A 24435-nucleotide genomic window follows, 5' to 3' on the forward strand; every position below is an offset into this window, starting at 1 on the left:
AAATGAAAAACGCAAAAGGGTAGAACCCCCAATAAATTAAAAAATTGACCATATATATGTCGATGGATACATTATAGATACATATTGTATATGTAATGATTTGTGAATTATGCATCACTCTTTTTGACTTTGCTTGCACTCTTAACAAATTATTAGTCTAGTTTTAACCAGGGGCGGACCCATGAAGGGATCAGTGGGGGCAGTCGCCCCCACTGAGATTTCAAATACCTTCAAAAAAAAGCTAGGACAAACAATAAGCATTTGGTGTAGTGGTGTGATTCTTGCTTTGGATGTAGGAAGTCCCGGGTTCAAGTCCCAAAATGACATTTTTATTATTCTTTTGTGTTTTGTTTTTAGCTCTTTCTCTCTTTTAATTTTTTTGTGTCAAATCCATCATGCCTCAAAAATGATTGAATAAAATTGATATAGTTGTATTCCAATTTATTTTTCTGTTCTTGTAAAATCACAAAAGGTCGACAAAAAATAAAACAAAAAGAACATAGAAAAAATGTTGTCTTTGAAAAAAAAACAAAAGCGAAAATTTAGGGGCATTTAAAAGTGTTTCCCCCCCAAGCACCACAAACCTCGTCCGGACTTGAAACATTCAAAAAATGCTTAAACAATTTATTTTAGGTAATTTTTTTTGTCTCGCCCCCATTGAACAATAATCTTGGGTCCACCCCTGGTTTTAACAAATATCATTTGTAACAACAACAATTCATATAGATGTATTTCTTGTCTACAAGAATTTTCTATGTATGTTCATGAAAGATTCTATATGTCAAGCTAGTCGAAAGTTGTAAGATGTACTTCAATGCATAATAAAATTTGTCTAAGTAATTAGCGAAGTACATTATTTATACGTATTAATTGTTATGTTTAAAGGTGTCAAAAATGTATAGTGTAGCTAAAGCTCGTGTGACCTAACACACTTTAACAAAAATCGTCTTAGTCAAGTCCTGTCTGTCCCTTGTGGATCGAATCATAGTATATTTCTTTGAAGAAACAAAAGAAAAAGAGAAACTATGCCTACTAAAGCAAAAACGTTAATTCTATGCCCCATTTCGCTGTGCATTTTACATTTACTTCCAACCTTTTTGCAAAAGGTTATATACCAAAATTCATTTTTTTGACATTGAAAAGGTCTTTGTAATATTCCAAATGTAACAATGCAACCGCATTGCCAGTTTTCGACCTACCCTTAATGTACATATATTGCTACATGATTTTTATGTCCTAAGATTCATTCGAAGGTCTTTATTAGATTGTATTTAAATTTCTTAAGCTTTTCAGTTTTAATTATTTTTAAATAATTACTTTTTTATATGAAGCAACCGCATTGCCAGTTTTCGACCTACCCTTAATGTACATATATTGCTACATGATTTTTATGTCCTAAGATTCATTCGAAGGTCTTTATTAGATTGTATTTAAATTTCTTAAGCTTTTCAGTTTTAATTATTTTTAAATAATTACTTTTTTATATGAAGAACCTGGATTAAGTAGCTCAAAAGTTCTTTCCGTGTGATTAAATTTTTGAGGACCACAATGAGAAATAAAGCAAACAAAGTTGCAACGAGTGGATGCTAGTATGCTACCTTCCGTCACAACTATCAACACATTAGCATATCAACACTAAAGAGAAAAATGATGCTATTTGTGCATAAACAATTATATAATGATTTACATACAGATGATATGTCAAAAAAAGAATGGAGAAGTTTTTCATTTTTAATTGGTTGAAGAAATTCAGATCCAGTTATATATCACGTCATATGTATATAAACCATTATGACGTAAACATATTACATATGTAGCATAATCGGAAAGAAAATATCTTACATAACGCATTATATCCAAAATTATCTTTTTTGGGGATAATATTTAGAAGTTTTTAATCCAAAAGAATAATATTTGTACCATCTTTTTCACCTAGCCTAAACCCACCTCTTCAACCAGGTTATCCATTCAGCCCCCGTTTGACCCTCATTAAATCTCATCAAATTAAATTAAAATTTCCTTTCTCCTATTTTCAACTACACAATTTTGAATTCAATAATATTACATGCAAATAAAAAAAAAATTCATTCTTTTACAACCATCCATTTTTTAAAAAAAAATACTATTCCTCCATTATAATCAAAATTAATGGGGGCCAAACGGGGGCTAATGTGACAAAGATAGTGTGCGAATAACATTCAGTTTAATTTATGTTACGTTCCACTGGTTCAAGGAAAAAGTGCTCAACCCTATGTATATATACTCTGATTCGATGTATTGAACAAAAGGTAAAAAAATCAAATTATTTTCCAACGTTTGTGTTAATAATTTGATAATATACTGAAGACAGATTTTTCTGTTTTCTTGGCAATGACTGAAAGTGAATATTGTTTGGCATAGTTTCAAAAGATAAAGCCTTTTCAATTAGCCCTTTCCTGAAATCAAACCATTTAATGTCAACTTTCCTCCCCCCACGTGCTTCGACGAGGAAAAGAAAATGGCTTGAGAAAAATTTCAAGTAATTATCTCGTAACTTGTGCTTATATAAATGTACTGTACTCCAGCCTACTAATGTCAAAACAGAATAATTGTAAGAATAATGCTATTTACAGTCGTTCACTGCGACAGTCGTCCTACGTGGCATACACATGGCAGGTGATTATTTGATACATTAATGAATAAAAAAACTACCACATTAATACATCAAATAATCACTTGCCATGTGTATGCCACGTATGACGACTACCGCAGTGAACGACTGCAAATAGCATTACTCTAATTGTAAATATCTCAGGCTTCGGCTATGAAACTAAGCCCCCGTCTGGTAGATAGAAATGTGAATTTTTTGAAAAATGTGTAATCAAAAGGTTGACAAAAATTACGAGTTTAAGTAAAAAATTATTTCGTTGAGAGAATATGTGGTAGAAAATGTATTTGGATAAAAATGAGACCAAACAAGAACTAAATAAGTGTGAAGAGAAAATCTATTTTTTTTTTTTTTTTATTTTCACTTTCCGTATACTGATTTGGAATAAGCCAGACTGTTAATGGAAAATTTGACCGGGCTGCTACAGGTCTTTTACAAACAGGTAGGTCTCACCTCCAAAAATCATGGGACCCACTTGTTTGTGAGAACCTGTGAAATTTTTCCATGACAGACAGTGTAGCATTTCTCTAACATCTCAAGTATTCTATATTCTTGATTTTGAGTTTCATTTGTAGTCAATAGGATTAAGTCTCGAGTCGGCCTTTTTATAAAATAGAACCGTCTATTCGAATTATTAAATATTATCTACTCCGTAAATATTAAATAGACATTCATGGCATTATTATCTTTCAACAAGCAATACCCAATTTTAAGGTGTTTATCCATCCTGCTTGTGACTATAGTTAAATTAGATGGGTCCAAAATAAACTTATCAATTTGTTTATATATCCATGACAGCGGGCTGTCACGGCCTAGTTTCCTTTTTCCTTTCACTCTTGAGTTTTTGGGAAAAAAAATCATATATTTAATAGTTTAAAAATACAATTTGAAAACTAACAATCATAATTTTTTTTTAAAAAAAAATCAGGTGTTATATGACTGTGACCTATTTTGATACACTAGTCAAAATTGAACGTGCATTGCATGTTATTTAAAAATACTTTACAAGTAATGTAAAAGTAATATTCGGTACCAATTTGTTGAATGATTTGATTAGTCCCAGACGAATTAGAAAAAATAAAATTTAGCATAGAAATTTGAGGGAAGAAAATTATACTTAAATTGTATTCTTAAAACTCAATTTCTATGATTCAAATTTTTGGTAATGATGAAATGCTCTAAATGAGGAATCTTTTTATATTATATTTGATACATAAAAATTAGTTGTTACATAAATTTAAACACCCATTAAAATTTTAGATACATGAATATAAATAAATTAATCTATAACAATTCTAGATTCATATAATTCAAGATTCATCAAGTGAAAATTCATTGGAACATTAATATGGATGTTAATTAATTGAGAATTAATAACATAAATTTCATAAACAACAATAATTATATAGTATTTATTACATATCGAAAAACGAAAAGTAAGATATTATTGAAATAATTAAATTGTATGGGAGTTAAAATCGTCTAAAAAATTATTCTGCCTTAATGTGATACTTTAATATAATTATAGATAATTGTGATAAATTGTGTAATTGTGACTTAATATAATGTCTGATTGAAACATAATCAATACGTGACATGTTAGTTTCTTTTAATGTGGATTGTGACTTTGTGTTGGATGTATATCAAATGTATTATTCAAAGAAGTAATTAAATTGGTATAAATTGTTGAATGGTAAAAAGTGTGGAATTAATGTGGGAAGTTGATGGTTCTAATTACATTTCACTTGAATATTAAAAAATTTATGATTGGGCTTGAGACTTCCGTTCTTGAGCTTCTTTCATTAAAATTTTTTTTATCGTTATTATTTTAGTCATTTTCATTTTATTTATTATTATTATTATTATTATTATTATTTGTTAAACTAGCCCATAAAATATAGTAGTTAGAGAGTTGATGATTTATTGAAATCATAAAAATAACAATTAGTTTTCTTTAACTCTACTTATTGTGGTAGAAGTTATAATTTTAAAAATAAAAAATCTACGATTGGACCTTGAGACCGTAAACTTCTTTGATTAAAATATTTTTTTTAATTATTTTAATCATCATTATTATTATTTTTTATTTTGTCAAACTAGCCATCAAAATATAATAGTTGAAGAGTTACTTTGATGATTTATTAAAATCATAAAAATCACAATTATTTTTTCTTTCATTCTAACTTATTGTGGGAGAAATTATAATTTTTGTGACTATATATATACAACTTCTGCTCTTTGAAAAATACACCAAAAATCATTTTCATGTTCGATAATTTTAATATACTCGATTCTAGTATTATTTTAATTTATTGAAATATTATTCTGAGAAAACCTTGAAATTGCTGAACAAGTAATTTGATAGTTATATTTTGAGAGTGATTATTCAAAGATATCACAATAGTTAACAGCAAACAATTTCACTTTAGGAAATGATGTTGTTACAAGTTTTGATCGATACATTTTTATTTTTGTTTTCTTTTGTATTTTATTGTTTTGCAATAGTATCCACAACTAATTTTCGTCCAAAAATTTATTTTACTGTGACCTTTATACCTAAAAATATATCAACATGTGATCTATGAATTTGGGTGCCTAGGACTGTGACCTGTTATAGGCTGTATGTTATCTAATTGGGACCTATATATATATATATAGAGTAAATTTAACCAATAATCACTGAACTTTACACTTGATTACTACTTGCTCGCTCATCTTTCAAATATTGCTGAATGCTCACTCATCTTTTCATATAATTACTCATTCACCACTCGTCTCTTCAAATAATTGAGCTACTTTTACGGCAAATTTTCGACAACTTCTGATCACAAAGAATGTCGAATTTTGATACCGTTGGAAAGCCCACGATGTCCTCTTCAATTACCATCCAAAATCTCATTATAACTCCAAGGGATTCGATCGAAAAATTGCCTTAAAAGTCGTCCAAAAATTCTGAAAATCTGACCAGATTTTCAGATTTTTTGGGCGACTTTTAAGGCAATTTTTCGATCGAATCCCTTGGAGTTATAATGAGATTTTGGGTGGTAATTGAAGAGGACATCGTGGGCTTTCCAACGGTATCAAAATTCGACATTCTTTGTGATCGGAAGTTGTCGAAAATTTGCCGTAAAAGTAGCCCAATTATTTGAAGAGACGAGTGGTGAATGAGTAATTATATGAAAAGATGAGTGAGCATTCAGTAATATGTGAAAGATGAGTGAGCAAGTCGGTCCAGGCCCGTAAATGGACCATTTGGGCCCTTGTCGCCATGAAATTCTAGACTCTGATAGCTCACATAATTTTATTTCGGTATTAAAACTCGTACAATCGGGGTTGACAATTAGATACATGAGAGGGGGCCCACGCTGAATAAAAAAATCGTGGGCCCCCCCTCCTATGAGTACATTGTGAATCAAGGTTGTCAACTTCGATTGTACAAAAAGAATAATTGTTGTTGAATTCTTTATTTACTGGTATGAACATCACTCCATGTGACCATATAGTTAGCTTAAATGATATGTTTAAATTAAATATAGGGACACGAAATTCATATTATTGGACCAATGTCATCGGAACATAATGGTGACAAAACACAATGTGTTTGTGAGCCAGTTGAAACTTGCTGATTAGATTTAAAAGCTTATTTATTGCTAATTTTTTATTTTTTTTTCTATGAAATAGTAACCGGGTTCCCATTGCAGTATGAAATAGCTGATTGTTAACTAGTTTCATTTGTGATTTTCCATGAAGAAATTGTACAGTTGACAGAAAAGATGCTTTATTTATAATTCTTTTCCATTGTCAATTGTTCTTCAAACTCATACAGGCACTAAAAATTTATTCCACCACAAGAAAAATGGATAGATATGACAGCATCCATGTAGTTCTTTAGAAGACTATGCTTTAGATAAAACAGCAGTCGGAAAATGATACTAGTGATGTAGAATCCGTTGAAGCATTCCACCAGAGAATTGGAATCCAAATTTGATGACAATTAATAATAAATCAGCAGGAGAATGGAACATAGCAAGAAGAACAACAGCAGGGAAGCAGAATGAAATATTCAGCAGAAGTGCAGCAACCGGGGGGTGGGGGGGGGGACCGGAGAAGAGAACCAGAGGGAGAAGAAGAATCAGGAGAAAGGCTTGATTACCAAGCAAATTATCAATTCATTCATTCATCATCTACCCCAAAAAGATTCACTTCCAGCCATGTGTATAGAAAATGAAAAAACTGAAAGTTAAGTGCTTGGACCAGCCCATTAGTACAAAACCACTAAAGAAAGCATAAACAAAAGTCCATAATACAAAAGGCTAATGTCCACATCAGTTAGCGACTCCAAATTTACTAGGAACAATCACCACTCAATTATGTCAAGGGTGTTTCTTGAGATTTTTAAGATTTTGGACTAATATTTTCTGCTTTGCTGCTCATTTCAATTTTACTAATTTCCACCAGTTCAACTCCTTGCTTTCTTCTACTTCTCAATGTTTCTTAAACTCGTATACTTCTTCCGTATCTTGTTCAACTTCTGTGATTCCTCTGCAATCAGGCTGGCCGTTGATGGGCTTTTGTTAAATATGATCTCATAGCCATCTCTAAAGTTGTCCATTCCTTCTGTTAGAAGTTGCCAAAATAAGCCGCCTGCTGCCACGCCACCTCCTCCAGCTGACGAATATATTGCTGTATATACTTTATGGAACAACAGGTCTCTTTGATATGTACTATAAGCAGGATCTTTTGACGATTTTCCGAACTCAGCAAAAAGAAGTGGCTTTTGGATAATGTTTTGTGCATCTTGGATATGACTCTGTAGCCATTTGTTCAAAAACGAGATTTGGGCTTCATCATTTTGTCTGGTTAACCTGTAATTATACATTTCTATATAAAATGAGAAATCTCAATTTCTGCATTTAGACAGATAAATTTATATGGATACTTACCATTGATCTGGATATGAGTGAACAGTTGCAAAATCTATGTTAACAATCTGGTTGTTTGCTATGAAATCTGTTCCTACTTCAAAATTTGGATTGTTTTGCTGTTTGTGTGAATCTGATTGTCCATAAAACCCTTCAAGTCCGGCTTCTAATAGGTGTTTACTGTCTATAGATTTCAAGTAAGAAGCCATCTCTGAAATCCATGCCTGTTGAAAAATCCATTATTGGCAAGTTTAGTAATCGGGTTTTCTGAAGAATGGCTCATTAAACCCCTGTTTTGTCTCTCATTTTTTCAAAACTCTTTTTTCTACATACTCAATTTCAACCATACATTCAAACAAAAACATATTCTACACATAATCTTAAAATTTTTCCTACTTTTCAACCACACATTCTCCAAAAAATAACTATTGAAAACAATGTTTTTCGGAAAAAAACTGGCCACTAAACAGGGGCTAAATTATTGGTTTGGGTAGCAGGTCATGTAATAATAGTGACAAATCACATTTAGAACTCAAGAAATTCGATTATTGCAAACCTGTATGGTCCTTCCTGAGGCATCTGTTGCGCACCTTGGCTCATTCATAAGCTCCCAAGCCATTACTGTGGCGTCATCCTTGTATACAATTCCCGTGATGCTGTTATGTCTTGTGAGCACAGCCTAGTATTAATGAAGATTAAAAAATATTAATCTGTCAAGCCAGAATCCTTGAATATTGTCAATTAATTTGAGTAAATTAAGAGCTTGTTCGAGCGTGCTTAAAAGCATCTTTTTTGACAGCATGTAAAGTGACGCTGTATCGAAAAAAGTGCTTGTACCCAAGCATGCTCTAAGCAACTTTTTTGTTAATAAATTTAGAGTCGACTACATAAGCAATTTTACACAAGTCGCTTTGACTCTATTACTAGATCTTTCACCACTATCACGCCATGTTAGTTTGGTTTACCCCTCAGATGCATATGAAACAGAGAAAACACACACACACACACAAAAGGAAAAAAAAAAAAAAACTGCAAATATAACAAATAAATGTGTATGTTCACACAAAAAAGTGAGCAATCTTACTTTTATATGGTTTTTATAATATTCCTTCACCACTGAGTTTGTAAAGAAATCATCGTCAGATGATATATTCTGTCCCTGATTTCTTGCCCAGTTCACATACTGTTTTTTCCCTCCATAGTCCTCATAGTTGTTCACTAAGCTCAATGTCAGCTTTATCCCATATTTCCTAGCTTCAAAAATCACAAAATCCAATCCCTGTGTAACATAGCAGTATCAAAAAATCAAAATAAGAAAATAATTTAAAAAATCCATGAAAAGAAATCAGAAAAATTAAAAGAAACCTGAAACATTTGTTCATTATATGAGCCAGGAGAGTATTGTAAAGGTGAATCTCCAGCATCTTTAAAAGCCCAAGTTCTTGCGATTGTAAGGCCATGATTTACTGCTTCTTGAAATGCAGAAGAAATTTTATTTCTCTGAGAAGGATCAGAGGCTATATACATCAACCAGTAGGCATTAAATCCATTGGCATAAAATGGACTGCCATTTAACATGAAATTCACTCCTTCTCTTCTGATAAATTCATCTTCCGCTCCAACACGGTTATGTTCATGGATCAAGAAAATAACCAAGAATAAAACACCCCATTTCTTCATTTTTTCTTTTTTCCTGAAATATTAATATGTTATCTTTAAATGCGGGACGGGTGAAACAGCTTACAGTGAACAAATACAATTGTGTCGTGGGGTGGGGGTCTATATATAAACTCTAGGGTATGGCCATGTATTGTTTCATGCATGTTTATGCCAGAACTATTTCGAAAAATGGTGAACATTTCTATGATTTATTATGGTTATAGAAAATAAAAAATAAAAAATTAAATTCTAGGTTTGAAATTCAGAAATTAAAATAAAAAATCTGTACCCCAAAAATAACCATTGAAATTTCAAATTTGTATAATGAATGTAATTTCCCCTCAATCAGTTACCATTTAATGTAGGGGCGAAAGAACAACCAAACTAATTAATGCAAATTACCTCTTATAAACCCTAATTAATATCCATTTTCCAATATGGAGTACAAAATAAATCATGTCGATGATTGTACAATGTGAAACTTGTCATGATCCAGATTGATTTCTGACGTTTAACCAACCCACTTTATTAGGTTTAGGAAATGTCAATGGGATCTTTGAATTAGTGGACAAAAAAGTTGCATTAGCATAATTCACTCCAAAAAAAAAAAAAAAAGGAAGAGAAAAAGAAACGATTCATAAACTTGAAACCGTTCTCTTGATGCTCTAATCCCCTTTAGTGTTAAAGTGTATTGGGGTGCAATGAGGTCGTTCTTAATTTCACGAATTGGATCATTCTAATGATGATGATTGAATGTCATAAAAAGTTAATTTCTCTTCAATTAATTCTTAAATGAGATGATCGAAACTTGAATTTGATAAATTGCCTGTTCAATATTCAGGTGACAAGCTTTGACACTGGTGAAATAAAATTGCAACATAGCTTAGTGTGCGCGCGCGCGCATATATATGTAATGCTTAGTTTGAGCCCTATTTTTAAGAACGGATTTTGTCCAAAAAAAATAAAAAATAAAAAATAAAAAAAGAGAGAGAGAGAATGCATAATAAAAAATAATTTAAATTTACGTGCAAAATTATTCTGTTAAAAGAATTTGTAATTGAAAATAAATTTAAGAAAAAATAAATTTTTATAAAAAGTGTCTCGAGCAGGAACTAAACAAGTTTTACCGGACATAAAAGATCTGGATGTCAATTCTGATATCAAGATCATTCAATTGTTGATCACTTAACATAGGATGTCACATCATAGAAACGTATGGACACTAGTTAATGAAAATATTGAATTATAGGGTTGAGAAAAATAATTTATTTAAGAATTATCCAAGTTTAAAGACTGCACTGAAGGTATTAGTAATTTCTCAATATTAAAAGGTTGAACTCCAAACCTTGAGGGTTTCCATCGCTTCCCTCCTAGAGCTTTTTAGGGGAAGTAAATCGTAGAATGTATCCCAACAGGTCAGAGAACAAGAGCTGCATGTACAATGCGCCTACAAGGAGTCCAATTCCATGTTTCAGAAATCGAACATCTACACTGCAGCTGCAAGAAAGACGTGAGATAACCTCACCCTATCATTTACACTACTGGACTATGTCCGGGGGCCTAGTAATTTCTCAATATTGACAAATATTGAGGCAGTTCCTTTTTATTTTATTTTTTTCCTCTTTCTGTGGTGAGTTATCCTCGATTTTCACGGGTAGCTTCTGTACAAGTTCTGATTGCAAGTGCAGAGCAGATGAATCTGTTGTCATCATTTTTCGAGCATTCACGCGAAAGTAACAAATTGACAGTGACTCACAATTCACAAAAACAATTTGTATTAATATGTTTGAAAAGCAAGTTTAAGTAATGATATTTACATTTGTTTACTAACATATATTTAATATATTAATGTGATAGTTTTTATTATTATTTCATACATCAAATCACTCGCCATCACATGTATGCTAAATATTCTTATTATTAACAACTTAAACAATTAATGCAAACAGTCAAATACTTAATTAAATGTTATGTCTCTTCTAGAAGGATCAATTTAAATAAAAATATTCTCATAAAAAATATGATAAATAATTCGATATAACAGGATATTTCCTTCACTTTTTTTCCTTTGTACTTAACATTTTGCTGTGTGGTTTCTGCCATGTCCTGAAGGTATAACAGTTTTTGGGAGCCTAAATATGGTGGCGTCTGATGCATTTACTCATAGAATCATGTTATTTGTATAAATTAGATCAATAAAGTTGTTTGGACTTATTGGCGCCTCTCCAAGCCCCCTGCTTGGAGGGGGGTTGAGCACCCTGGGCGGATAGGTCCCCGTCCAAACAAGGGGCCTCATTGATACCCCCTATTGGAGGGGGCCCGGCCCCTTATTGGCTTGAGCCAATTCGATGCTCTAAACGAATAGGGCCAGCAAAATTAAGATTAGATTGACAAATTTGATTTACAAATTACATGTTAACAACATTTAGATCAATTATTTCAAAAATAGTTTTTAAAATCAATGACCTAAATATTGTCAACACTTAGTTTGTAAACAAACTTTGTATAAGTAGATTTATTCTTACTCATTAGCACAAATTACAGGGCACTGTCACATTTTTATTTCATTTTTTAAATAATTTTTAATTAAAATTAAGCCCAATTTGTTTTTCATTTTTTAAAAACTCATTTTCAACCAAACATTCATGTTATAAAATATTCTACACTTAAATTCAAAAAATTTCATACTTTTTAACCACACATTCATCAAAAAATCACTATTTAAAACTATGTTTTTTTCAAAAAAAAAAAAAAAATGGCCACCAAACATGGGCTAAATATGGACACAATCTTTTGAGTTTTCTTTACTCACTACTTGTTAACATATTTTCACCGAGAAATATTTGAAATGAGCAAAGAGATTATGATATAGAGTTGAATAATGTTAAGAGAGAAAATCTCACTTCAGATAAAAATAATAATATATACAAATATATAAGAACTTGGCCGACTTCTTTTAATAAGATTGACATTTTAAGATGAATTCCTAAGTCTTAATATGATATCATAGTTCATTAAATTTCAACGAACAATTCAAGCTGATTAAGATTGAAAAAATGAGCAAACAAATTTCAATACTGATTTACTCAAGCGAGGACATGTTAAGAAATAAATTCCACATCAAATAAATATAAAAATATAGACCAATATAGAAAGGCATTAATTACACTTTTTAATAAGCTTGACCTTTAAAAATAGAATATTAAATCTCAATAAGTTATGAGTTAGAACTAATTTTATAGCAGTGTTGAAATCATGTTCGGAAAGTATTTATGAACGATTTTTAATTATGAACGAATAAATAGAAAGTTATCTTAAATTTATTTTGTTGACTGTGGTTACAGATATTTTAATAGACAGTAGTTGGTGGGTCGTGGGTTAGTGGGGTGGCAACATGGGTGTGGGCATGGCTATATGATCACCAAAGGTCCAAAATCGTCTAATATTTTGTGGAAAAACTTTTTGCTGAAAAAAAGCGAGAAAAAGTTTAGGCCTTAACTGCTAGAGACTAGAGTTCAATTGATTCAGAAAAAATGAAAATTTTCCTTCTAGAAATTCGACCTTGAGCAAGAAAACAAAATTCTAGAAATTTGTCCGCCAAAGGACTGCTTGTCTAAGCATAAAAACATTGCGCATCGGTGAAGTGTGTCTTGTTGGAATTGGTTCAAAAATTAACCGAATATTGGTTAAGTTTAAAATTGGGAAAATGAAAATGTGTGACTTCATGTCAACTTCGATCGAATGTTCGGACTTGATCCAGTGGTCAAATTACAAAAGTAAATAGACCAACTTATTCTACTTGTTGAGTAGATCGTCGTGGTATATTTGAAATCTCGAAATCAATTTAGGATGAATGAGAAATTGCGGTCCAAAGTTGGAAGAATGAAGTATTGCAACTTTTTGAAATGATGCAGATTTAAAATGAAGTGTTGTAACTTTTTGAAATGAAGCCATGAAAAATGCTGGATTTGGGGTGTGTCCCTTCACCTACAACCCTTCATCTTCATATATAAGACCTCTTGGACGTGTATTTGTCATTCCAATTCATTCCATAATATTCATTTCATGTTAAGTTACATAAAACACTTTGTAGAAGTGATTATCTTTTGCATCAAAATCATTGTTATGGTAGAGAGTGAATTCCGTTCGAGTTCGTTGGTTGAAGCCATTTGGAGTGCTCCTATGGTTTGACGTGATCGTTGTATCTTGGGAGATGATTGTCGAAAAATCGTTAGCACCGATGAGGGGCAAATTCATCTTAAGGAAAGAGTTATACTCGCCTCGGCCAATCGCATCACTTGCATCTAATTTTTTTCTTATTTCTAATTTCATTTCTTCATACTTGATTTCAGAAATTGATTAATTTTATTTATATGGTTTATGCAAGGTTCGATAAGAAGAATCACGTGTTTTAATTCAAGAATGGGAATAGTCAGATTCAATAATCATTGGTTAGTTTCTCAAACTACATTTCGATAAGTCGAAACTTTGTTTCGATTTCATGAACGTGTAAGTTACGTTTTGTGAATATAATATGCACATTTAAGTCGAAACCTTGTTTCGATTTCATGAATATGTAAGTTACGTTTTGTGAATTTAATATGAACATTTCAATCAGTGTATTCCCTAACAATCTTAAGATGAATTTTTTTGTGTTCATTGTGCATAAGAATCTGTGAATTATTATGTGACTGCAATTATTCCATAAAATTAGTCAAAATCATGAAAGTTGGTTTTAATTTTGAACAAGTGCATGATGTCGTTTAATTAAATAATAACTTTCATGGGCACCAGGATCATGCATGTTGAATTGTCTCAAAGTTGTGTGCCTCTAACTTAATAAGATTCAATATCTGCCTTTACTTTAATCTGAATTTGACATACATTAAATAGAAAAAATCATATTGCATAGAAATTGATGTTCTAATCTATGTTGTGTGAATAATTTATTAAGGCAGAAATGAGATATGAATTTTATAGTTCTAATCCTACGGGTTGGATATATTCTATTTAAATCGAATCAATGTTCACTATTACGTGCTATGTCATAATGAAATGCCCCATAGCCCATTGGTTATTTGTTATATGTGCGAAATTAGAACAGTATAATTGAAGTGTATAGAAACATACCGAAGATGCATGGTTTTTCATAGAATGTAGAGTGAAAATTCAACTTGGGTAGGGATTCTCACCTGAATCTATTTGGTTTTATAAATTCATCACTGAAGTGATAGTGTATGAAATAAAATTTTGTTGAAGGGTACCATCACTTCTCTTTGTATTTTATATACATCTATTAAAATTAAAGGAACTAAAGACAATAAGGGTAAGTGTAGCCTGACTTTAGCAAATGTTGTGGGAAAAATATTATGGAAAATGCTAGATGAACATAATGGACACTTGGCGCCTCGCCACATTTGCTAAAAATATTTTGGAAAATGCTAGATGAACATAATGGGCTACAAAATGGACTACATAATGGACACTTGGCACCTTGCCAAGTGTCCTCGCAGTTGGCGAGGCGCCTGTGGGCCCAAGGTGCGGCAAGCGCCTTGACCAATGCTGAGGTGCCACGTGTCCATTATGTAGCCCCCGATATAGCCCATTATGTTCATATAGCAAAGTCCAAATATTTTACTTCCAAATGGAGAAGGCAATGGAAAGTGCCCACTTACGATGGTTTCGATGACTATGGCTTGTAATGGTAAACAGCCACTTCTTTGGGGAGTCAAGAAAGAAATTGACTTTCTAATGCTATTGTACATACTATAGAAAAAGCCATTAAATATGAATGAATTGCTTACCCAATTATTGGTTACTGAAATATTTTCTATAAGGCATAGATGGTGCCTATGGCTGGCAGTAGCATCGAATATCCTTTGGCGTGATGATTTAAAATGACATTGACATTCCTATAGATGGAATGCATTTATGCAACGGATGTATAAAGAAATGGATATCGCTGGGGCTAATTCGAGCCAAACAACGAATGGATAGAAAGGAGAAAAAATATTCCTGATGTTTGGTAAGATGCCACTAATTGTGAAAGTATATGAACTTTCATTGATGACAAACTGAAATTCTTTTTTGAATAGGTGCCTTCTTGTTTAAATATGAAATGACATGGCACTCTCTCATGAAGTGTCACAAGTTTGATGAGTTGCAATTCTAGTTTACGAATCCTAAATTGTGTTTGGGTCTATGTGTTGACCTTGCTCAAATTTAAAAGAATTGGATTGAAGTACGTTATATTCAACTTTAATTGAAATAAATTGTGAGTCGACGACCACTACTTTGAAAGTACATAGATTTTCACAAAGCACTCGATACAGATATTATGAATTGAACTATAAAAGAGTTGATGAACTTTAAGTTCAAGTATAACCCAAAAATGTGGGGGGTTAATGCTTGTGAACTTGAAATGGAAAGTTCAAAACTTGTGGATGCAACATTACTAGATTGCATATGTATTCCTAATTGAGGAATTGTGGGGGTAACTCAATTTAACAGTTACATTTGCTTCTTTCTTATAATCATATAACGATACCAATGAAGGTGGAAAGATAGAAAACCCTTATTCTAATTATAAGGATGATATATATCTAAGTCTAAAATGGATGAAATGGGTTGTAAAGCCGATTATGACGTTTGTTTAGACATGCAAGAACAATTGAAATATATGAAGAATATTCATAAAGTTCGAATGCACTGTTATGTTTCAATGATGATATTGAATACCCATGACTCTGAAATCCACTAGTAAACATGGTTGACTAGTGTAATAATTAGATATAAATCATTCAATCTTGTTTGGAATTGATAAAGTTTTAGATAAAGCTAATAAGAAGCATGTAGCTTCATGAGAGGATTTCTTGATGGTAACAATTTGTATCTATTAAATGAAATTGATCGTTTGCTAGCAATAATTGATAAGATACTAAGTCACATGTAATGGTAGGTCTAGACGTATAAGTTATAGACATAATACCATTAAACAGTTGATCTCAATGGTGTAAACTCGTGGTACCTTTAAAGAGATTTAATAAGAGAGATCAAGAATACTGCATACTGCATATCGAAGGGAATGAGATAAAGCCTACTACATTAGAGTCCTTGTAATGGTAACCCTACATTGTTGACTGGAGATCCCAAGATCTTAGTTCAAAAGGACAACTAAGTTATGAGGATTACATAAAGCACTAAGGAAAATAATTTCCTAACTCATTCCTATGATATTAAAGTGCTTTCTGCAGAGTTGTAAGAGATTAAAATAATCTTTTAATGATTCCTATATCTTGATTAAGTCAAGTGGAGTAGGGTAGAATACTCTTAATAGAAGGTCACCTATATGAGTGTAAAGTGGGGCCGCTCCGATGAGAATTATTTAAGGCTTAAATACTCTAAACACTCGCAGAACTAAGAAGGGTTCAGGGCCAAAATAAACCAAGTCATGATAACCATGAACGGTTTAGGAAAGACATCTGTGTGAGTATCGTTGTCTTGGCTTACACTAAAGGCTGAATGGTTCAAGACATCACGTTCACCAATTAGCTGAGTAAGTTTGATGATATTTCACTATGGGAGGTTCAAGGCCAGAAGCTACTATTCCCGATGCAGTGACTTTCCGCTCTCTCTCTACTTGCATCACATCATAGCATTGCATTTGTATAGTCAAATTTCCATTCATGTGGGGGATTGTTGAAATTGGTTCAAAAATTAATCGAAAATTAGTTAAGTTTAAAATTGGGAAAATAAAAAGGTGTGACTTCGTGTCAACTTCGGTCGAATGTTCGGACTTGATATGATGGTCAAATTACAAAAGTAAATAAACCAACTCATTCTACTTGTCGAGTAGATCGTCGTGGTATATTTGAAATCTCGAAACCAATTCCAGATGAATGAGAAATTGCGAACCAAAGTTGAAAGAATGAAGTGTTGCAACTTTCCATGAAAATGTTAGATTTGGAGTGTGTCCCTTCACCCACAACCCTTCATCTTCTATATATAGGATCCCTTGGATGTGTATTTGTCATTCCAATTCATTCCATAATTCAATACTATTCATTTCATGTTAAATTACATAAAACATTTTGTAAAAGTAATTATCTTTTGCATCAAAATCATTGTTATGATAGAAAGAAAATTCCATTCGAGTTCGTTGATTGAAGTCATTTGGAATGCTCCTATGGCTTGACGTGATCGTTATATCTTGGGAGATGATTGTTGAAAAATCGTTAGTACCGATGCGAAGCAAATTCATCTTAAGGAAAGAGTTATACTCGCCTCGACCAATCGCATTACTCGCATCTAATTTTTTTCTTATTTCTCATTTCATTTCTTCATACTTGATTTCAGAAAATGATTAATTTTATTTATATGGTTTATACAAAGTTCGATAAGAAGAATCACATGTTTTAATTCAAGAATGGGAATAATCAGATTCAATAATCATTGGTTAGTTTCTCAAATTACATTTCGATAAGTCAAAACCTTGTTTTGATTTCATGAATGTGTAAGTTACGTTTTGTGAATATAATATGCACATTTAAATCAGTGTATTCCCTAACATGTCTATCCATACAACGATTCAGCTGTCTGCACTATCTACCAGCAAATAATGAAATGAAGCCATTGAATGAACGTTGACGTGAAGAATCCAATCATATTTATCATCTTCCATGGGAAAGAAAGTGAACCATTTGAGCCAGAATTAAATTTTTTAATCAACCTGCATGTCACAGGCCCTACACCATTCTATCCAGAAAATTAGCCATTTCCCACGGCTAAAATTTCAGTTTCGACAACTATGCTAAATGCAATCACAGCATCTCACAGTTGATATTTTCACTGCATGTCATTTATTCACCTCTCCTCTGAGTTGAATCTGTTCCACGCTGCCTGAGGTTGACAGAACAAGAGTGCAGGTGAGCACAAAATAAACATAAAATGTAGCACGAGTCACCAAGACGAATATGTATTTGTATTTATGCCATTTCGACGAAAAGAACACGACTTTACTTTTAATGCAACATTTTGCATTTCAGGTAGAAACTAAGTCGACTTCAAAGGCTATCTGTAGTCATTACTGATGAAACAAAAGGTGTTCTTACGATGACGGTAAGGTATTATTAAATTCTCAATCTATATATCGATGTCTCTAGGACCGCAAAACAGTAATCTATTTTACATTTGAAGAGAAAATAAAGCATACCTTAAGAAGATCGAAAACCTTTTCACATATGTATTTTTGTTGAATGCTAGCTCCTTTTTGCTGCAATTTGTCAGGATGTACATAAAGGGTTGCCTTTCTGTAAGCTTTCTTCACGGCGGGAGTTGTGATGATCTCAGTTAAGGAAATTGGTTGCCAACCACTGTCTGGCCCAAGGATCTGCAGATGACAATTAAGAGATGGTGAAATGTGTGGTTCAAAAGTTGATAAAAGTTGTGAGTCTCATTAAATGTGTGGTTAAAATAGAAGTTTGATGAGTTGAGAAGTTGATAAAAGTTTTATCTAACGAGCACCAAGTTAATGCCAAATATGGGTGGCTGATCTAATTCATATTCATATTTTTCATTTATATAACTCTCACTTTCAGACAAAATAGCTCCTTGATGACAAAATAAAGCAGAAGACTGAAGTGGTGAAATAGATGGGGGCACCAATGCATACATATTGCAAAGTCGAAAGCAGTGCACGTAGGTTCCTCTCCTTTCCAGTCGCCCATCTCTTAATGTCAGCGTCAAGAGATTCTGCTAGTCTCTGCAATTAAAAATTAATTACAAGTTAAAAGACATTCAGTGCACCTGGAATGTCAACTTCAAATTTGTTGGAAGAAATATTACATTTCTCTCAGCTTGCTCTTTCTGAGCAAGATGATCACGCATATTTTTCTCTGCAAGTGCTTTTGCCTATTGAACAGAAAAAAGATAATAAGCCCTTTAAGCAATCTAAAAATCAAACAGCAACATAAATAACAGTAAGGTGTGTGTACCGCTCGCTCCATTATCCTCTGATGCCTCTCTAATCTAGCTTTACGCCTCTGGGCTGATTCATCGTAATTTCCATCAAACCCCTCCAGGTCCTGTGGGAAATTAAATCTATCACTCTTCTAACATGTGATTAATTGCTGCAGTCTGAGCAATTAACAAATAAACTGATACTCACCGAGGAAGAATAACTGTGTTTTAAAGCATTATTTCTGGAGGCACCAGAAAATTTCTGGGAGAATGCTTTCTCTAGAGCACGTTCACGAGCCTCTGCTGTAGCTCTCTCTACTGCAGCGCGTTCTGTTCTGAGCTTGGATTCAGTGGTGGCTTTATCGGCTGATTGTCTAGCCGATGCAGAGGCTTTCTCAAGCTTCTCACATGCCTCTGCCATGGCACTTTGTCGAGCTTCGACTGCTGCTCTCTCCACGGCTGCCCTTTCTGCCCTTTCTCTAGCTTCAGCAAATGCCCTCTCGCGAGCTTCACGAATTGCTCTTTCGACAGCTATTCTTTCTTTTTCTCGCTCTCTTTCCCTCTTAATAGCTTCGATTCTTTGCTGGCAATCATTCTTCTCAACTTTATGCACATTTTCTTTGGCAACTCCGTCTTCCATGGTAGAGAATCTGTCCTCTGAATTGTTTTCAATGTTTTGGCCTGTTTCTGTCACACTTTCAGTTTCCACAGATTCCCCATTCTGTTTGGCCTCACTGGGTACAGAGGATACCCCTTCGTTTTGTTCCTCAACGCATTTCACCTTATTACAAGTCATTTTGAGACAATCTACATCTTCTTCCTCACTTAAGGCCTCGTTCTCCACATGTTCTTCAAATGCTTGTGTTTCATGAACTGAAAAGTCATCTATGTTCACCAGACTGGAAATTGATTCAAATCCTTCATCACTTTCCGAAATTTGTTCTACTGCAACTTTTACATATGTGATATCAAGGTCAGTAGTTTTTTCACCACAAGCATGGAACTCGGGGAGATCTTGCCAATCGTTTTCATTAGCATTTTCCTCATGAGCTGCATTGCGGATCTGGTCAGATGTTTGGAAAGCATCCCCGTCCTTTTGCAGCTTTTCCTCATGGCTTGCATCTATGTCACTGGAATTTTCAGTATTGCCATCAGAAGAAAGAGCTTCAAAGGCATTACGCAGTTTGCTAGCAACAAAATTCATTTCAGAAGCACTTCGAAGCAAGGAAGCCGTCTTGAGCATTTCATTATCCTCCTGTGGGAAGGTTTCTTCAACTGGTTCTTCTTCCTCATTTTTTACAATTGCAGAAGATGTTTCAGTTACTCTCAGTGTGCCGTCTCTCTCTCTGTCACTTTCAACTGCTTGTTGAATTTTGTCTACACTGTTATCATTTAATTCAACAGTGCACGCTTCCTGAGTCCCAGTGACCACGATGCTTGAACCACCACCATATGCATCAATAGAGATATCAAAGTCCTTCTCAAGAACAGCCTCCTGCAAGTCACATATGCCATGATGATCCTCAATTTTGCCTGTTCCACTTAGTGTACTGATCATTTCTTCAGCCTCCAGAGAGGCTGCAATTTTCTGATCTTCAGCACATGTATTTTCGTTCATCAGCCTCGTCTCAGCTGCTTCATGTTCAGAAGTCTCTGCATGTCTCTCTTCAATTACTTCGCATTCATGTTCTGGTTTCCCTTGCTCATCTCCATCATAAGCACAGTCAGGTTTCTTCTCATCAATTTCTGGTTCATTATCTCCATCTAACCTCTTTTTAACTTCTCCTTCTCCTGCCTCTTGGAAGACTTTTTGCTCCCTCTCATTGATTGCTTTCTCCAAGGCCTCTTTTGGGTCCTCTTCTGTTTCAAACCATAAATTAGGCTCTTCTTTCATTAAAGCAATTTCTTCATCATAACACTTTGCAGGTTGGTGGTAATTTTGTTTCCACTTCGAAACGCTTTCCACTTTCTTCTCCATCTGTTCTTGTCTCTGAGCTTCTTGTTCCTTCTCCTTCTCAGGATGATTCTGTGTATCATTTAGCAGATGGTCAAACGCCAACTTCTGCAACTCAAGCTGTTCCCAATTAACATTTTCCTGACGCCATTCAAATTTCTCAGTACACTTTCCATTTTCGGCAAAAATATTTCGTTTCTCCTCTGTCCCGGCATCATCCTTGCTGATACTCAGATGTTCACATGCTTCATCCACAATCTCCTTCAGTTCTTGCACCCTCTGGGAAGCATCAAGAATGCTCCCCAGATCCCCTAGTTCAGCAACGTTTGCTGCTCCTTTCTTACAATCAAAAACTTCCTCAGCCCGGTCCAAGGTTTTCTCAACTGGTTCTATCTCCTCAATGTCAGATACAAGTTTATCCATAGAATGCACAGAGTTGATGCTATTGTTCACCTGTACAGCACCCAAAGTTACTGTTCTACTCTCTGCAGTGGTTTCCAATCCATGAGAACTTCTTGCCTCAGCATGTTCATCAGATGCTTTAACATTTTCCTGAAGCTTTTCCTCCTCAATCTTCCCAGCATTAAAAATTGGCTCTTTGAGTCCATGGAATGAAGCAAATTTCCTATCTACCTCATTTAATGCTGGCAATACAGGATCTAGGCCTTCATATGTTTCTGGAGCATTGTTCTTTTTTGATATGTTTGCCTCAGGAACAATTCCCTTTTCCTTCTTATTTTTCTTAACTTTTAAGAGACCCCTACGACTTTGTTTAGAATCATCTTGAAAACATTCCCTTCTCCTCTCCATTATCTCTTTAGCAATTCTTATACTTTCTTGAGCCTGCTCAACTGCTTTCTTTAACGCCAATGCAGATGCTGCAGCAACTGAACTAACATCTAGTTCCTCATCAAAAAAAGGTGGCAAGGTGTTGCCATCAATCTTCTCTGAAGCATCAGCCTTTGAGCCAAAACTTGATGATCTTGCTCGCCTGAGGCCCTTCTGCTCAATTAGATTTGGTTGAAAACTTGTAGGTGGCGGGACTTGAAGACTTGAAGGGTCACCAGCAATCTTTTCGGAAGCATCAGCTTTTGAGCCAAAACTTGATGACCTTGTTCGCCTGGGCCCCTTCTGATCAATTAGATTTGTTTGAAAAGTTGAAGGCAGTGGGACTTGAAGACTTAAAGGGTTGCCAGCAATCTTTTCTAAAGCATCAGCTTTAGAGCCAAAACTTGATGACCTTGTTCGACTGGGATCCTTCTGCTCATTTAGATTCGGTTGAAAATTTGAAGGTGGCAGGACTTGAAAACTTGAAGGGTCGCCAGCAATCTTTTGTGAAGCATCAGCTTTGGAGCCAAAACTTGATGAGCTTGTTCGCCTGGGGCCCTTCTGCTCATTTAGATTTGGTTGAAAACTTGAAGATGGCGGGATTTTTGAATCATGTGATTGAAGATCAATATTCTCTGCATTAAGCGGTTTATCAGTGACATGTGATTCATCCAAACCTAATCCACTTTCTCCTTTGACAGCACTGTTAGAAATTTGATTATTAGAGATATGTGCCTCAGATTTCCTGCCATGATTTTGTTCAACTTCAGCACTAAAGCTCCAGGCACGACTAACTTCACGTTTCAGCGAAGGTACAGGCCTATTTCCTTCTGTCTTATGTAGATGAGCAGTTCCATCAACAAAAGAAGCAAATCCAGGAACGGCATGGAGTTGTGCTATGTGCATTTTTCCATTCGACCCATCATTATTTCTTTTCCTGGATTTATTGAATGACACGTTAAACTGCTGCTTTGTGCCATCAATAGATTGATCGGGTTCCTCAACTGGGAGACTTTCATTCTTTCCAGAAGAATTTAGCCGATCTGATTCTCGCAGTGGAGATCCAGCATTTGCTGTAGTCCTGTGCAAACTACAATAGAAGATTCAGAAACAACATTCCAAATTTCTTTTTACCAAAAGCTTGATTTTTTAAATCAGGGAACACATGGTTACTAACAGAACCAATTGAATCTAAAAATTTACATCATTTATGCTATGCCATATATGTAAGACCAGGTGGAATGTTACAATACATAATTGTTGCACGTGCAAGAAATCAGAATAACTTAAAAAACGAATATAACATCTTAATCTAATACACACCGCTCCACACACATGCACACCCGTCATGTGTCCGTGTGGGAAGAATAGGATGGAGTCTGAAAGAGCAGGTTTAGGAAATGAGAATCCCCGAGTGTCATGAATATGATAAACAGACAAGATAATTTACACCAAGATTCTAAGTGCACGGTTGAGAAGAACTCATCACGTAGTAGAAGACTTTAAATTCCAAAGATCTAAGTTGGATGCTAGTCTAATAACAACGAATCAATCCACTGCTGTCACCATAACAAAAAACATGATTATGATAATGCAACCAAAATATGACAAACCATCCAAAAAGTTCATAACAGTTATATGTGGTCATAGTAGGCCTCGCAATATTTAAGAACAGACAACAAAAGAAGAATGTTTATCATTTTATGAAACAGGAGAAGCTATTCATTCCATGAGATAAGGCAAACTATCCAATCAACATGAAATTAAGCAAGCACCACATGGACACTAACAAAGCTCGATCATGTGGCATTTCTTTAGAAAAGCAACAACTTTAAGCACAAAACATTTTCAAAGTCAATGTCTTGTGTAACACTTTGAACCAGGCGGCAAATGAAGTAACTACAAAATCTTGTCCAGTTGTGTCAAACATAAACATGACATCAATGGAATATCTACAAGACAGTGTACTACTGTCAATTAAAGAACAACTTTAATTTGCTAAGTAAAAGTCCAGAAATGATTATATAAGAACAATCAAGACGAGAATTTCCTAGCAATATATTTTTAAAACTACGAATTAAAGAAATCCACTCTTGCCAGGAAAAAAAAGGAACTTCTCGAAAATTTAAATGTAACCTTAAGCGCGAAATGGGTGATGCTAAACTCATAGACCTAATGAGAGCCCAGAAGGGATAAGTAAGCAAAATCAAGCATAAACTTCAGCATGGTCTTCCAAGAACAGTAAATTGAAATGGAAATATGATTACCAATAAACGCCAAAACTCACTACTTAAGTAATTAAGTATAATCAATTGGTAATTTTGCTCCAAGATCTTTAAAATTTACAGAATAATAATGCTATTTTTTCCTAATAAACGGAAATTTGAGAAAAATTAAGATTGATTGCATATGCACTCGAGAGAGAATGCAAGAATCATACTATGACCTTATTAAGGGATATAATCTCA

At 33.9% G+C, this 24435-nt stretch overlaps 2 protein-coding genes across 2 annotated transcripts; both read right to left on the reverse strand.

Annotated features, from left to right (window-relative positions):
* Positions 1–6792: 6792 nt before the first annotated feature.
* Positions 6793–9404, reverse strand: LOC111397355 (mannan endo-1,4-beta-mannosidase 7-like). The gene is made up of 5 exons (XM_023024248.1): positions 8935–9404; positions 8654–8848; positions 8126–8248; positions 7591–7793; positions 6793–7512 (listed from the first exon to the last, which is right to left on the reverse strand). The coding sequence occupies exons 1-5, from the start codon at positions 9247–9249 to the stop codon at positions 7125–7127; spliced, it is 1224 nt and encodes a 407-aa protein (XP_022880016.1). The 5' UTR covers positions 9250–9404; the 3' UTR covers positions 6793–7124.
* Positions 9405–17864: 8460 nt separating this feature from the next.
* LOC111397356 (auxilin-like protein 1) lies at positions 17865–23078 on the reverse strand. Its single transcript, XM_023024249.1, has 6 exons — positions 19394–23078; positions 19221–19310; positions 19072–19137; positions 18899–18988; positions 18440–18616; positions 17865–18126 (listed from the first exon to the last, which is right to left on the reverse strand). Exons 1-6 carry the CDS (start codon positions 22871–22873, stop codon positions 18091–18093), a joined length of 3939 nt encoding a protein of 1312 aa, XP_022880017.1. The 5' UTR covers positions 22874–23078; the 3' UTR covers positions 17865–18090.
* Between the last annotated feature and the right edge of the window lie 1357 nt (positions 23079–24435).

The sequence above is a fragment of the Olea europaea genome, chromosome 7, assembly GCF_002742605.1.
Source record: "Olea europaea var. sylvestris chromosome 7, O_europaea_v1, whole genome shotgun sequence".
Lineage (NCBI taxonomy): Eukaryota > Viridiplantae > Streptophyta > Magnoliopsida > Lamiales > Oleaceae > Olea > Olea europaea.